This window comes from Phoenix dactylifera, chromosome 11 (genome assembly GCF_051530095.1).
Source record: "Phoenix dactylifera cultivar Ajwa chromosome 11, Ajwa_hap1_PhDact_Kaust_v1.1, whole genome shotgun sequence".
Taxonomy (NCBI): Eukaryota; Viridiplantae; Streptophyta; class Magnoliopsida; order Arecales; family Arecaceae; genus Phoenix; species Phoenix dactylifera.
In genome coordinates this window covers 17,946,578-17,961,930 of record NC_143200.1, presented here as the reverse complement: position 1 = coordinate 17,961,930, position 15,353 = coordinate 17,946,578, and the positions used below count along the sequence as shown (strand labels likewise).

The 15,353-nt window shown below is 39.6% G+C and overlaps 1 protein-coding gene across 1 annotated transcript; it reads left to right on the top strand.

Moving 5' to 3' along the window:
- The first annotated feature begins 6,360 nt into the window (after positions 1–6,360).
- Positions 6,361–14,759, top strand: LOC103719523 (uncharacterized). The gene is made up of 15 exons (XM_088707013.1): positions 6,361–6,748; positions 7,234–7,513; positions 7,656–7,735; positions 7,814–7,914; positions 8,061–8,183; positions 9,185–9,254; positions 9,342–9,428; positions 9,537–9,602; positions 9,751–9,843; positions 9,937–9,993; positions 10,099–10,227; positions 10,313–10,403; positions 10,514–10,602; positions 13,934–14,127; positions 14,448–14,759. The coding sequence occupies exons 2-15, from the start codon at positions 7,282–7,284 to the stop codon at positions 14,551–14,553; spliced, it is 1,518 nt and encodes a 505-aa protein (XP_088563139.1). The 5' UTR covers positions 6,361–6,748; positions 7,234–7,281; the 3' UTR covers positions 14,554–14,759.
- Positions 14,760–15,353: the final 594 nt, after the last annotated feature.

The following is a 15,353-nucleotide window of genomic DNA, read 5'->3' as shown; positions in this document are numbered from 1 at the left end:
TTTGAGTACATTCGTGATCCAATTTCCACAACAGATCAACTTGCGGACGTCTTCACCAAAACTCATCCTCCTGGCATCTTTCGATCTCTTGTTTCCAAACTCAAGTTGGTGTCTACTTTACTATCTTGAGTTTGAGAGGGATGTTAGCAGGGCCGGCTCGGGCCTTAGGCGACTTAGGCGGTCGCCTAAGGCCCCCGACCCACGGAAGGCCCCCATCCCACGGTCCCTACTGCATAGTTTTTTTTTTTTTATTTAATCTGTAGCCTTCTGCCTTTTCCATCCGTCTCCAATAGCTAGAGTCGTAGCTGGGCGCTGGCCTGGGCAGTGGGCCATCAGGAAGAAGAAAGGGATTTGGTTGGCTTGATACACGCCTGAAGCCACTCTCATCTTTCATCCCTTCTCTTTTTTGGTTTTGGTCTTGATTTTCCTTCCCTCACATTACTCCTAACCCAGCCGGGCCATCAGGAAGAAAGGGGGATTGGAAATGGACTTCTTGGAGGGTGGAGATTCTTTTAATTTTCTCCTCCCTCTTCCCTCTTCCCTCTTCCCTCTTCCCTCTTGGGTGGTACAGAGAGAAAAGGAGGGAGGGGGTTCAATGGCTGCTGTGTGATGTTGCAGTCGCTGCTTGGGTACTCACTTGAAGGGGAGATGGTGGGATGGGACTTTTATTAATTAGATAGAGTGAATTTCCCATAATGCCCCTACTTTCTTTTATAGGGAGGCCCCTTTCTGGACAAATTCTTTTTTTTTACCTTGGCCATGAAGTGCCGTGGGATTAGAGATGGGCGCTGGGCCGGGCCGCCCATGGCCCGGCACGGCCCGGCACGAAGCGGGCCATGCCTGGCACGGCCCGCTTGCTACAGTAATGGGTCGTGCCTGGCACGGCCCATGAAAGGGGGCCGGGCTGGGTTACCATTTTCTGGCCCGCGGGCCAAGCACGGCACGGCCCGCGGGCCAGCCCGGCACGGCCCGCGAGCCAGAAAATTTTTTTCCCAAAATACCCCTCAAATTAGCCGTTTTTGGACTGTTGGGAGGGGTATTTTGGAAAAAAACCAAAAATAGCCGTTGGAAACGGCTATTTTCTCCCCCCTCCAGACGGGCCGTGCCTGGCACAGCCCGTTTGCGCCCGAGACGGTCCGTGCCTGGCACGGCCCGTCTCGTGCCGTGCCCGGCCCGGCCCGCCAATCCACGGGCCTGGGGCCGGGCCGGGCTTGCGTTTTTCGCTGAGCGGGCCGTGCCCGGCACGGCCTTTTAACGAAGCGGGCCGGGCCAGGCACGGCCCGTTTAGTCCGTGGCCCGGGGGGCCTGGGCCGGGCCGGCCCGGCACGGCCCGATGCCCATCACTACGTGGGATGACCTTTTCCTATTCTGCTCTTGCTTGACGGGGTAAACAGTATTGTCAAGCATTATCTCAGTTATTTAATCAGTTTCATGGCCCTTCTTTTAGGGTAATTATTTTTCTGTGCTCCCATTGAAGAATTATATTAAATTAAAAAGATTTCTTGTCTATTTTTGTTAGATTCATGCATCTTCGTTGAAATAGTGTACTTAATAGCTATCTATCTTCATATCATTTTTTAGGATATTTATTAAAAAATTATTATTAAAAAAAAGGCCTCATTTATTGGATTCGCCTTAGGCCCCCAAATGTATTGGGCCGCCCCTGGATGTTAGAATCCATTGATTGATTGATTATACCAAACTTAGTCGACCTTATCAAACTTCACCTTGATTGATTTGTGATTGATTGTACCAAACTTAGTCGGCATTACCAAACTCCGTCAATCTTCTAGTCTATATAAAAGTTGCTCTTGTACATTGTAATAGATAGGCAGAAATACAATTTTTTTTTTTATTCTTTTGTTTTCAATGAGTGCAAGCCAGAAATCTTAGTGTTCTTGCTTCCTGGAATTTAAAATAGTCATGTCTCCCTTTTATATCTTTTCTTAATTATAGCTAAGCACTTAGGCTACATTTTATATCATATTCTTTACAACTACATTGCTGCACTATTGTTTGTATATTATAATGTTATTATTATATTATGTAGGTCACATGTGATGCATGTCACGGACTTTACCTGATTAGGTGAAATCATAAGCCTGCCAAAAATTAAACACATATAAAAGCCATAAAGGTACGATGATTGAAAAATAATGAGGCTTTCAATCAAGCGTGTCTTTCTTGGCTTAGGAGCTCCAAACACCGTGATAAAGACGTACTACTAAACTACTGCCACTAAATCCAACTTGGACGCACGTAAATCCCATTTTAACCATCCGTACCTAATTCTGGAACTCGAGATGGGGACCCCAACAGCGGAGCCAAATGTTAGCCTCTACTAAGCAGAATTGGATCCAAGGAAACGTGCACTTCTGACGACGGTCAGATCACTGAGTCAAACTGTTGGTCCTCGCTGACGAACTTTAACTGCTCATGCCCCGCAAGACACGCTTCATGGTCAAAACTCAGACGGAACCCGGGGATCCGCAGCACGTGCGGCAGAAGTGAGAGTTGGAAACTATACCCTCTTTCTTGACCATTTTTATCACGACAAAGGCGGGGCCCACTTCTTGGAGATCTACGTTGTATCAAGGGTTGAAGCCAGAATCTGTTTCTTCCCCGGATGATATATGAACTTATTTGCATATAATCATAACCCAAGACTTAAATCATACACAAAATTGACATGATTATATATTTGTAATTTAGATTGATTCACATTACGAAGTGCAGTTTAGGCTTGCTGCACATCCAAAACAGAGTGTCTTTGCTGCAGACCTAAATGCAATTTTTACTAGGGACTCGTTCCAGGAGATAGAGAAGGTTTTTGAATCTTCGGATTGGAAATGCGTTGAGAATAATAGATTTTTTTTTTTCATGAGGTGGGGGTACATCATCTTCCATATGTTGCTCATAAATTATACCACTCTAGTATTTGACATGCCAAGAAGCAATAAAATAATTTATTTATTATCTTTAGGGTAAAATGATCTGAGTATTTGTGAGAACAAAACTGCATAATAGAGTATAATTATCTGAGAGCTTCAAAGTCCTCACTTTACCCCTAGAGAAGACAATTCATGTGGTTCGATCACTGATGTCTGCCCGCAAACAATTTTTATGATCGTCCAATGATATGATAGCATAAAATACCGAATGCTGTAGAATTAGATACTGTATGATCATGAGATATTAGTGTTTGGTCAATCATATTCCCAAGTTTGATAATAGGGTTTTGGCAGCATGGTCCTCCTTTGCACCATAATTTGGTGAGAAAATTTTAGTTAATGGAGGTGATGACTGTCTTTTTAGTGGGCATCATATGCCATCATCACCAAAAGAAGAAGACCGGCATGGCAATCACATGCGTCTAATGTGACCTCTTTAAATTCTTGATCTTATCCACTTCGTTAATATGATGGATATCAATCTCAGAGCTAAGGAGACAGAAAATTTTGGGTAGAGAAAAATTTCAAAACCAAACCACAATTTTGGCCTGTGCTCTCATCCCACACACTGTCTATGACTAAAATTTATTGTTGAGACACAATTTAACAATAATCAACTTTTGATGGTGTGCAAAATAAAAATAAAATAACGAAATAAAACAACAATGTCAAATCATCCTATGCAAATGGATCTAGGAATTGGGGCATGATAAGTTTTTTGCCCCTGATGACTGGTGTAATAGTAAAGATACATGTTAAACATGTATTTTTTTTTGTAAAATTTATATACTATGCTTGCACACTATACTGAAATATTAGCACACTACGGTTTCGAACTTTAAATGGAACTAATTTCCAATCCAGATCATTGGGCTATTTGCACCTTTCTTTTATTTAGAAGTGTTATGTTTAAATGATGTCAAGATGTTTTAAGACTTATAAAAAACTTACAAATTATTATGACATATGGATTGTGGCTTGTTCAATGGTCATACCGTTATACTTAATGACTAGAATTTCTATGTTTAATGATGCATTCTCTAGCATGTGGATCTAGGTAATCGTAACATGGTTCCTTTCTCTCACAAAAACATTACATGTATGAATTATAGTCACTGAGTTTTATTTGAGTAAATACAATGTTTATATTGTAAGACTTGACTCAACATGCTAGAAATTTTATACATACATCTAAATTCTAACCCAAATCTTGATTTAATTTCTAGGAAAGAAGAGTTAACAATAGATTATTTGATAAAATTAAATTAACATATAAGAATCTTATGATGTTTTGAATGGAAATTATATTTTTTTAGGGAAAGGAGAGTCTAGCTGGAACCTAAGGCTACAAATGGGTCAGATTAACTAGTGACCCGACTCGGCCCGACACGCTTAGACTCAATCCGATTCAATTTAAAGAACCTGTGGGGCAGGTCATGTTCTAAAATTGGACCCATTCTATTTTTGGGGTCGGGTCTGAGTTTACTAAATTCTGATCCGATCTGACCCATTTGATTTTTGTGACAATTTTGGGCTTTTTATTCTATGACCTGACCCTTTTAATTTTTCTTACAATTTTGGATAATTTTTCTTGTTACTTTCAAAAAATGCAAGCTACTGGGGGCTAAGCATACTCAAAGTTCTATGGTCTTTGGTATGTTCTCTCTCTCACCATGTGTGCATACTTTATTTTTATAGATATTGTGAAAGATGTCGACTCTTTTTCTTCCAATTCTTCCGAGACTATGTAGATATTGGTGTCATTTTTTTTTTTTTTTGCTAAAAGAAAGGGTAGGGGAGGAAGGGACAAGCCCATCCCCGCGTAGCAGCCCCCACTGGGCCCCCGCCCTGCCAGGAGAATGTTCGATGCGGGCAGAAATGGCCGTGTGTTGGGCACCCTGACCGGTTTTACTCATACCCTCCCCACCCGTGGGCCCAGCTCAGCTACTCCTCTGAGCTCTGGCTCGAGTCCCACATGTGAGTACGTCACACCCGGCACCACCCCGGCTACCAACGGTTCAAGAGCGGTCCTACACCACAAGTCCAAGCAGTGGCCAAAGTAGTGAGCTCCGGTCCACAATTTAATCGTTGCCGCAGCGATTTGAACTTGGGACCTTGTGGTTAGAATTGCTGCCCAGTACCACTAGGCTACCACCTTGGTGGCTATTGGTGTCATTGGTGTCATGTTTGAGGAAGAGAACAAGTTCAACAACAATGATCAAGAGCTTAGTTTTTGCAAATTAATTAGGAGAATCCATTCCAAGAGCAGCCAGTCTGGAATGACATTTCAAATAGTGTGAGCAATTTTCAAAATATCATTAACATTCGCATCCCGAGCATTGGCATCCTTTAGGCCTTTGTTTCTTAAAATTTCTATAAGTGATGGATATCATGAATCACTGTGTTTGGATTACTATTATTTATAATATACCCAAAATTTTATTTCTAGTAGCCAAAGAGAAACATTTGGTTGGGACACAAGGAATTTGTGCAAATATTGAAAATTATTTTAACCGTAAAGTTAAACAATGCCTGAACTTGGTGTTGGTAAACAGTTTGCTGAGTCAGAGTATATCTAAGCACTGTATTGCAAAATAATTTTGCAATCCATTTGAAAGTTTCCTCTAGTCTTACCATCCAAGCACCACAAGATAGAGAATCCCATGGTTGACTCTAATTCACTGACTTGTTCGTTTAGATTTTGGTGGGATTCGGATTTGTTAATTGTACATGAATATTTATAACGCGCTGTGTATAAATACTGAAATCTGCTTCGTATTTATTTTGTAAAGTTGAATAGAGTCCGAACCCGAACTCGTATTTTTTGGGTTAGGACCGGATTATACATGAACCCGATCTGACCGAATGATCTGTTAAGTCAAAAATTATAATCTGAACTCGATCCGAGTCGATCCGATCTTCTATTAGGTTGGGTCTGAATCTAAAATTATGATCTGAACAAGGAACCGGGTTGAGTAAGGGTCACCTGTTACTTGTTCACAAGCATATTAGCCACGTGCAAAATGAGGTCTACATGTTGGAGCTCGGATCGTCTTGATTCTCTGCTCCCATACACCTTTCATTCAAATCACTCACCGTCCATCTATCTCACTAACCGCGCATGGACGGTGATGCGTGATACCAACTAGAGCCATCGGATCTGCTACTCCGAGCAAAACAATCGGTCCAGAATTCCCCACGAATCAAAAACGCGCCACGTAACCAGACCAGCAACTCAATTCCCCCACGCACGGCTACGGCGGCTGGCGCCACGCGTCGTCCGAAAGCCGCGCCCATCGCCGCACATTTGTTCTCGGAGGGCAGCGAACCCCGCGCGGGTACACCCCAAGAATTCTGGACCTATGGTCGCTATCATAAAAATATTCAATCCAGCGGTACGATATTCTCCGGGCGGCAACGCACTCCTCAGCGCCCGCAAAAGCGCGGAGCCTGAAGCGGCTCCACCGGTGGGCCCCACTCCACTAAAACGAGGACACGTCTCTCCCTCCCCCGGGCCCCTTCCTTTTGGTCCTCGGAGACGGGAGAGTCGGTGGCCAAAGGTGGAAGCCAATTGACGGCGTCGAACAGATAAAAAAGCCGACCGCCTCCTTGCGTCGGAGTACTCCATTGGTATCGGATTTAGGGGGAGTTAGGGTTGGATCTCTGGTGGTGTCTTGAACCGGAGGAGGAGATCCCCCCGGGAAGTGGGATTTTGTTTTTGATTAATTGGTGGAGCAGTCCTTTTCGAGGCGACCGGAATTTGGCTGACTCGAGTTTCTCTTTATTCTGGATTTCTGGTGCGCATATTCCTTTTTTGGCCTTTTGTTTTATTTTAACGATTGAAGAGTTTGATTTTACTTTTTCGAATATCTGTTTGATCCTTCTTTTTGCCTGAATTATTCTGTTGGAATGATAGAAGATTATGTCGATTTGATTCGGAACTGGTTGTTGTTATCGACTCTTTTTCGTCCTTCTTTAACTCGATTTTTTTTTGACTCTTGGAACGATGATCTTACGTTAAAGTTCCTGATTTTCTTGAATTTATTATTGTTGTTAATATTTTATGATTTAATTCCGAAGTTATCACCATGTTTTCTACGTTATCTTCTTTGTTTTGACGGCTTTGCATCCTTTTCTCTGATCGTATCCTGGCTTTTGCTGCGCAAGGTGGAATTTTTCCTTGCTTGTTGGGACATAAAATAATTGGGATGATGAGGTGAAGTTTCCAAATACCTGATATTTGTACATTTCTTACCTTTTTTTGTTGGGTATTTTTTTGTAGGCTAGCTGCCGATCGAAGTCGCATAACAGTACTTTGCTGTTGGCGAAGATGAGAGCATTAGCTTGCTCTCGTCGACAAGTGCGGTGTTTATCTCGGCTTCATGGAGGAGCGCTTTCGTTGAATGGTTTGGGAAAAAATGAGAAAGTTTTAATATTGGGTGATCCGGTGGCAAGTTCTTCAATCAAGCCTTCTCGCGATCAAGGAATCAGTAGATATCTGAACCAGACTTTGGTCCTCTGGAGGGCTCTGTCCACCCCTGCAGCAAATGAAGCAACCAGAGGTTTTCTTTTAAAAACTCATCTGTGTGTTGTAAAAATTGCCTTCACTGTTTTGCGAATCCTGTTTTAAATTTTGACTCATTAGTGGGATCCATTAGTTTTTGACATTGTCATTTTTGTTGGCGTTGATGTTATCTGCTGCAGATGTTGGAAGAGCTGGTCCTTTGCTTGAGTATGAAAGGAGAATTGCATCGGGGGAGCTAGTGGATGGTGACAATTGCCAGGTATTAAATATGAAGTTTAACTTAAGCTTTTTCATATCTTTTTGGTTATTTACGCTCCTGTTCATGCTCCATTCCTAGGTGGGCACCCTTAGAGTACTGCAAAGACTTTATGAACAACTCATTGAGCATGAAGATAGCTGCCAGCTGGATAAAGACAAAGCATCTGAGAAAAATGGGAGGTAATTGATACATACAGGATAGCTTATTAGTATTTCTAGAGTACGGCCCAGGCTTGCAGATGTATTCATTGCCTGACTTATAGGTTTTGCATTTTCCATCCGTCGTTCATTATCTGTATTCACTGTTTAATAGAATTGTTTTGCAGGAGTGGGTGGTTATGGTCGCGTCTCATTCCCCAATCTTCATATTCACCAGTCAAAGGGCTCTACCTTTATGGAGGAGTAGGCACTGGAAAGACGATGCTTATGGATTTGTTTTATGATCGATTGTAAGTATAAACTGAGATCCATGTTAGAAATTTCGGGATAACTTACATGTCTTAGTCTTCTGAATAATGAAGCTTTAGATCGGTCTTTTAGGATCATAGTAGATAATGAAATTATTGTTGTTATTTTTTTTTTTCTTAGTGACGTAGGCATCATGAAGTAGTTGGTGATATCAAAGATTCTCCTGTAGTTCATTGGCAATGTTCACCAATAATTTGCCTCTAGTATGTACCTGGAATATTTAGAAAAACCACATCCTGTAAGTCTTTTACATTTTAAGTATCGCATGTACTCTTATTATTATGATTTCTTGGTTTTGAGGCCTTTGTTTGTATAATGGCAGGTTTGTATTGTAACATGAAGGCATGATAAAATAGTGAGTTTCTTGTACAAAGTGCTGATTCAAAATATCTGCATGCTCTGAGGTTAAGGATAGTTTGATTGCATAGAAAAACCTGTGCTTCATGAACCAAGAGAAATCACATCCATCAGAGTTTTTTTTCTTTCATTTGTTGAGTACTCAGATTTTTCCTTAAATTGGTTAGTAAGCTGAACAATAGTGAGTTCAATTTAATGATCGTTTATTTGGTGTCCTGCATTCCTTGTCCATCTTGCCATTCATGTGCATGCTTCAACATATCCATGTGATCGTTACCCATGATTGAAAGAGTAGATGCTATATGCTAGCAGAAAGCTAAGAAACCCTCCAGATGTATGGTTGTGAGATATGCGGCTTTGATTTAACTCTGAAACATATCTTACAGATCGCACTCTGTAAAGTTCCAACCATATATACATTTAGTCTAGTCCTTTAAGTATCTGTATTTTCTTTCTCGTTTGTCTTTTATGCTAGGAATCCCGGCTTGGCACCACAGAATCTCAGTTGCCATGTAAATTGTAAGATACCATAGCAATAATTGATTATTTTCTTGAGACACTATTCTCAGTTCTCTTTGCTTCTTCCTAGTTTAGTTTGCTTAAAATTAGTTTGTTCTTGGGGCAGGCCATGTAACTGGAGGAAGAAAAGAATACACTTTCACGATTTTATGTTGAGTGTGCATAGTCGCCTGCAGGTACCTTTGGCTTTATGCTACCCTGTTTAGTTGAATGCTTTCACTGCTTATTAGTTTTCTGTAATGTACTTCTTGTACATTCCGCAGATGCATAAAGGGGTAGCAGATCCACTTGAAGTTGTTGCAGGAGAGATATCTGACGAGTCAATTCTATTATGCCTTGATGAATTCATGGTATGTTAGAAATACTTGGGTAGGTCCTTATTTCTGTGCACCCTGTATGATTTTGGCACTTTGCTATGTTGCTTTTGTGCTCTAATGACTGTGAACATGTAATTATAGGTGACTGATGTTGCTGATGCTTTGATACTGAATCGTCTTTTTCGACATTTGTTCAGCAAAGGCGTTGTAGGTATCTGGCCTTTCAATTTTTCAAATTTGGCAGTTTTCCTTCTCTTACAGTTAGTACATTTTTCAATGTACTGCCTAAGATATGCATTGACCTTGTCTTCTTGTTCTTCTCTATTTTCTTTGTGGGGCATCCTGTATTTTTTAGGTTCTTGTCTCCACTTCAAATCGCGCTCCTGATCAGCTTTATGAAGGTGGTTTACAGAGGGATCTATTCTTGCCCTTCATTGAAACCTTGAAGGTGCGATATTTGGATCTATCCTTTTCTTATTATATTGTCTACCATCTGTTTATTGCAGATCTGCTGATGAATCTGGTGTAACTGCTGATGCAGGAAAGGTGTGTGGTGCATGAGATTGGCTCTTCAATAGACTATAGAAAATTGGGTTTGGTATATTTACATCTTTTTTCCATTTTATATCCGTGGCATGCTTGTACTGCATTTTAACACTTCCAAATATACCTTTGGCCAACAAGTTTTATTATCCTGATGTAGGCTGAGCAGGGCTTTTATTTCGTTGGAAAGGAGTACTCTGAACTTCTTAAACAGAAGTTCTATCAGTTGATTGGACAAGAAATACCTGGTCCACGAGTTGTGGAAGTTGTCATGGGAAGACAATTGCAGGTCTTTTCCTTAAAGTCATAAAGAGTATAGGTCTTCCTATTTCATATGGAGGACAAAGACAATAAATTTGAGCTTTTCTTTTCAGGTCCCACTGGGAGCTAACGGATGTGCATATTTTCCTTTTGAAGATCTTTGTGACAGGCCTTTGGGTGCAGCTGACTACTTTGGATTGTTTAGTGAGTTGTCTCAATCCATTTTGCACATAACATCTGAGAAATCATATTTCTTTAAAAGCCATGACTTGTTTCTTTAAGTTAACATGATCTGCCATTTGCTCCATATGCAGAAAAATTTCATACACTGGCATTGGAAGGAGTGCCAAAGTTTGGGCTCCATAACAGGACTGCAGCTTATCGGTTTGTCACCTTAGTTGATGTGCGTCTTAGTATTCCTTTGAAGTTTGATGATTGTGCATTACAAAGCTAGTCTTCTACATGCTGAATCTAGAACATGTTCTTAAAATCTCTCTCTCTCTCTTAATTATCAACAAATTTCTTTCTATTTTCATACAAAATGATCTCTGTGTGTACAAATAGATGACCTATCCCAAGGAGTTGAGGCTTGATGAGTTGACTTATCCATTGAACTCATTGTATTCAAATCCCCTGGACTTGTTTGATTGTTCTGTCCAATGGATCAAGTGCTATTCAATCAAACTTGTAATATTTTAATCTCTAGAGCTTCTCTATTGTTCTGCCCGATGGATGAATTCATACATTGTGATTACGAAACCGTATGGGCGACCTTGTATCTAATGTATTTACAAAAATAGAATGTTGCATTTAGTTTCATGCTTATGAGAAATAAATTCTCTTCTGTTTAAAATAGTTTCTATATATTCTATAATAAATGTTAAATTCTTTTTTGTGAAAGTCTGTAAATAAAAACAAAGAAAAACTAGACTGTTCTTCTGAAAAAAACTTCTCAATATATGTTGATCTTTTTCTTTTCTGGCAAGAAATGTTTAACCAGTGATGGGTTTCTTTTTTGGATCGGAGACTAACTGAGATTATTGATTTCTGATTTAATTCAATTATTTCTCTTCCCTTAAAAACATTAGATGCACATAATCTTCTTTTCATTAAACTCGCATATTCCTTTTTGAGCATGGCAGGATTACTAATGTTTGACTGAATTCTATATGTGAAATAACTTTGTGAGCCAGTTAGAATGGTTACTGCAGCATATATTATCCTAATCAAATAAAATCTGAAGGTATCAAAAGGAGTGTAAAAATTACTGGCATCTAATTCCACATTTGTCCATGGTCTTTATTCTGTCATTTTGGTTCTTTCTGGACAATTTCACTCAAATAGACCATGCAAGCAACCTTTCTCTCATAACATTTAATTCTCTCATGAAACATTCTGTCATTATTCTTGTGGTTAGCAAGCTTTATGATTCTACATATGATAAATCTTTAATGGCATATTGCTGGATTTGAACCAGCACAATTGAGTCGTTTCTAGATTCAATGGTAGTGTCTAATGGTGTGAAAGAGTGTTATTCTGGAATGTAGGTATAGGAAAGAAAAAAATGAAGGCTGAAAAGTCTTACAAACTCCTATTTCAGTTGTACATTATGCTAGAGACTCCTTATGGGAAGAGAATAAGAAACAGTCATATATGCATATATAAACAGAGAAGCTCTATCAGGATATTAAAGAGTAAGAATTTGTAGATTTTATTTGACACATTTATATTTGTGTGTTCTTTCTCATGGAACTAGAGGAGTTGAGCTAGCTTTTTAATGATAATTGGGATTTTGGCTGGAGATTTCTCCGTAGAGAAATGTTTTCCTCCATTTTTGCTATCAAGGGATGCAATGCATCTATGCCAGCATTTCTTTTGAAATAAAGGAGTCTCTGAGAACAATCTGATAGGTGGAGAAGCCTAGTTTGGTTACTAGTTGCATAAGAAAATTCCTTTGTACATTGTGATTTGCTTCTCGCGTTTCCTTTCACGTAACTAGTTATTTGTATTTCTTTTGGGAACTCATGTCAAATTTTGAATTGAAAGCATAAATACGCAGCATCGTAGTATTAAATCTATAATTAGGAATTTAGGATGCTGTTGTAACAATACATACTAGAGTTTGTTATCTTTGTTTGGTTCTAGTGTTGAAGACAAACATCGTCTTTGATGTGGAGGCTATGCCTTTATGGCTAGGGAAACCTCATGCACCAAATGATGAGAGTGAAGGATTTATTGGTTCAAAAATTCTATCATGTGCTGCACACAATGCTAAAAGGTCACCTAATAGATATTAGGCATGTTGCATTTGAAGGCAAGTAGATGGCAGCATTCAATGTTTGCTGTACCACCCTGAACCACCTGGTCTATGGCGTACCATATTATACTGGAATGAAACTGGTACAAAATTACTAAAAGTTGGTACATTTTCTGTACGAACCCTTACCGATTCATACTAAGGCATATCAAAGCGCACCACTATGTATCAAGGTGAACCGGGGTGCATACCAACCCGTACCACCCCGTACCGCCCGACTTTAGGTGGTATAGTGATAAAAAGTGAGAAAAATACCTCGAGAAATGTCTCAACATTGGGTGCATGCGATACCGACCAACCTGTACCATACCAAACTGGTGACATGCCAGTATGGTACTCGGTACCGAGATTGCTGACCTTGGCAACATTTATAATAGTGTAATTGAGAATGTTAGGAAAATGTGGTGAAGCTCATAAGTTTGTTTGGAATTGATATATGCCTAGTTTATTTGACTAGAGAAATCTAGGCATATAATCTAATTAAGATGGAAGAAGCATTTTGCTTAGGTAGAGATTGTTAGGAAGGATAATTACTATTGATTTCTTCTAAATCTTCATATGAGATACAAATCCTAGTTCTATTGGTTAGAACTTAGAAGGATACCGGAAGATCCATTCATGTCTCAATATCCAACCGACTAGATCTGAATTATGGTCTCTATCATTTTGTCTTGAGCCATCAATGATGCCTTCCTGCATCAGGAGGCTCTTCATCTTTAGCTCCAACATCTCCTTGATCATGTTTTCAGGCATGGCCCCATTGTCGAGTCCATCTTTTGGCAAGATTTCAATCATTGGATCCTGCAACCTTTCAAATGAGAAACCTAGGTTCACCTCAATGAACTCAAGCCTCGTCTTTCATGAGGAGAAGGTTGCCAAACTGCTAGATTAAGCCTTGGGTGGTATTGCTATTTCCAATTTCTAGTATATATGTTATTTTGATAATGAAGTTATGGGAGGCTGATTTTTCCTTTGTTACTTAAACAACTATATTAGTTCTTCTTGGGTTTTAACTGGTAGGTTAGATAACAAATATACGTGCAACCATGAGGGTATGAGATTATGTTTGATTTTACAAATAAAAGACTGCAACTTTAACCTACATATTCTGCATCTTCAATTTTTTTTCTCTTTTTACTTATGTGCATGCCATGTAGGCCTGAGTGAAATATATCATTTTCACCATTTTTGTAACATTCTTGAAATATTACCAATATGGTAGTCTCAGTTGCTGCTGAAATCCCTAGTGTTCTTGTCTTGAGCAATTAGATTGAACCGAGGTTCACTATAGAAGAAGTGTGATATTCAGCTAGACAAGATTGCTTGTTTTCAGCAGGTCATCGGTAATAAAGACCTTTGCATGCAATGTTTTGCTAGGGCAACAACTTCAATATGATTTTCCTGTCCCTTTTCACAGGTGATGTATGAGAACAGGGCCAGATTGTTATGTACAGCGGAGGCATCTCCAATTGAATTATTTGAAAGAATTGTGACTGCGGCTAATGCCCAAAAGATATCTCCTAGATCTTCTTCGATGTCGCAGAAAGGGGATGACCTTGATCTTTGTGTGGACAATGAACTAGGATTTGCAAAGGACCGCACAATTAGTAGGTATGGCATCCATCTTATATATTTGACTAGACAGTCCTACTGAAGAAAAGTGAGGAAAGGTAATCTTTAATTTTGGATGCAAAGATTCGGTGATCAGCTCCGGCACTTTGCATTTGGCTGACATAATTGAAAAAAAATGCAACTGTTCTAAAGCAAGTAGCAAATGCCTCAAGGAGCTGCTCATTTTCATTCCATTCCCTTTTATATTCTTTCAGGTTTTATGATGCACTTCAGACTTTTCAAAAAGGAAAAAAATTGTATTGGCATTGTACTTTTTTTTTTTGGAATCCTAATTTTCCATTGCTATTGTTGTTTTGCAGATTAACAGAGATGAACAGCAAGGAGTATTTGGAACAGCATGATGCCAACTTGCAGGAGAAGGCCCCTGAGGATGTACATGAGAAGGGTGATGCCTTGCAAGCATGATAATTTGTTTTTAACTTATTATTTATAATGTTCCATAATATGAGCCCATGCCAGTCAATTCAGAAGAATGTTTACTTCACAATGCACCATTAGCTTCAAGTTTAGCAGAGGTCTAATCTGCATACTATGCAAAATCTTTTTTCTTAAGGGATGATTATATTATCTGATTACGCCATTAGTTTGAATAAAGCAAACATTTACTACCATAATACATACAAATTGTTGGAAAAGCTTCCATTTTTTAAGCTTGCATCACCCTGTGCCATTAATCCTTCCACAAGCCAGCCTTTGTAAAGTAAGCAAATGAATTTAAGGCCCCTCTTTGTTAAACTTTTAAGTTCAGCAGAGTTCAGTTTAGAAATTTTGATCTCTCATCGTTCAGCAGCAGTAAAACGCTTGATTTACCTCTTCTAGTTTTGTTGCAAGCAAATTCAAGATACTCCAACTGTGATAAAAGGCATGGGGATATGGTAGGAGATCCTACTTTCTGAAATTTTAATGATCTTCCCAATTCATACTATGCGAGAGCTGAGAATTAAGGGATGGAAGATGCTATATCCCTGCATAATTGCAACCCTTCCTGGGTTGATTCTGCAAGAGGTTCGGTACGAACAAAGAAATTTCGAACAAAAGATCAGAAATTAAGGTGTTAGCATAACATTATACACAATTTCAAAAGAGTCCAACCATTTGCTGTATGAGTGGCAGCTTGACTGCACCTTGTGGCTGAAGGCTGGATAACCATTAGCAGTCTAAGAAAGTCTGTGATTTGGAGTTGAGGCCACTCAGGATGGAGGTAA

What these genes read in the sequence shown, in the direction of transcription:
- LOC103719523 (XM_088707013.1), top strand. Translation starts at nt 7,282, where the DNA reads ATGAGAGCATTAGCTTGCTCTCGTCGACAAGTGCGGTGTTTATCTCGG. An exon ending in CCTTCATTGAAACCTTGAAG is followed by an intron (nt 9,844 to 9,936) that starts GTGCGATATTTG and finishes CTGCTGATGCAG; the next exon opens with GAAAGGTGTGTGGTGCATGA. An exon ending in ACTATAGAAAATTGGGTTTG is followed by an intron (nt 9,994 to 10,098) that starts GTATATTTACAT and finishes ATCCTGATGTAG; the next exon opens with GCTGAGCAGGGCTTTTATTT.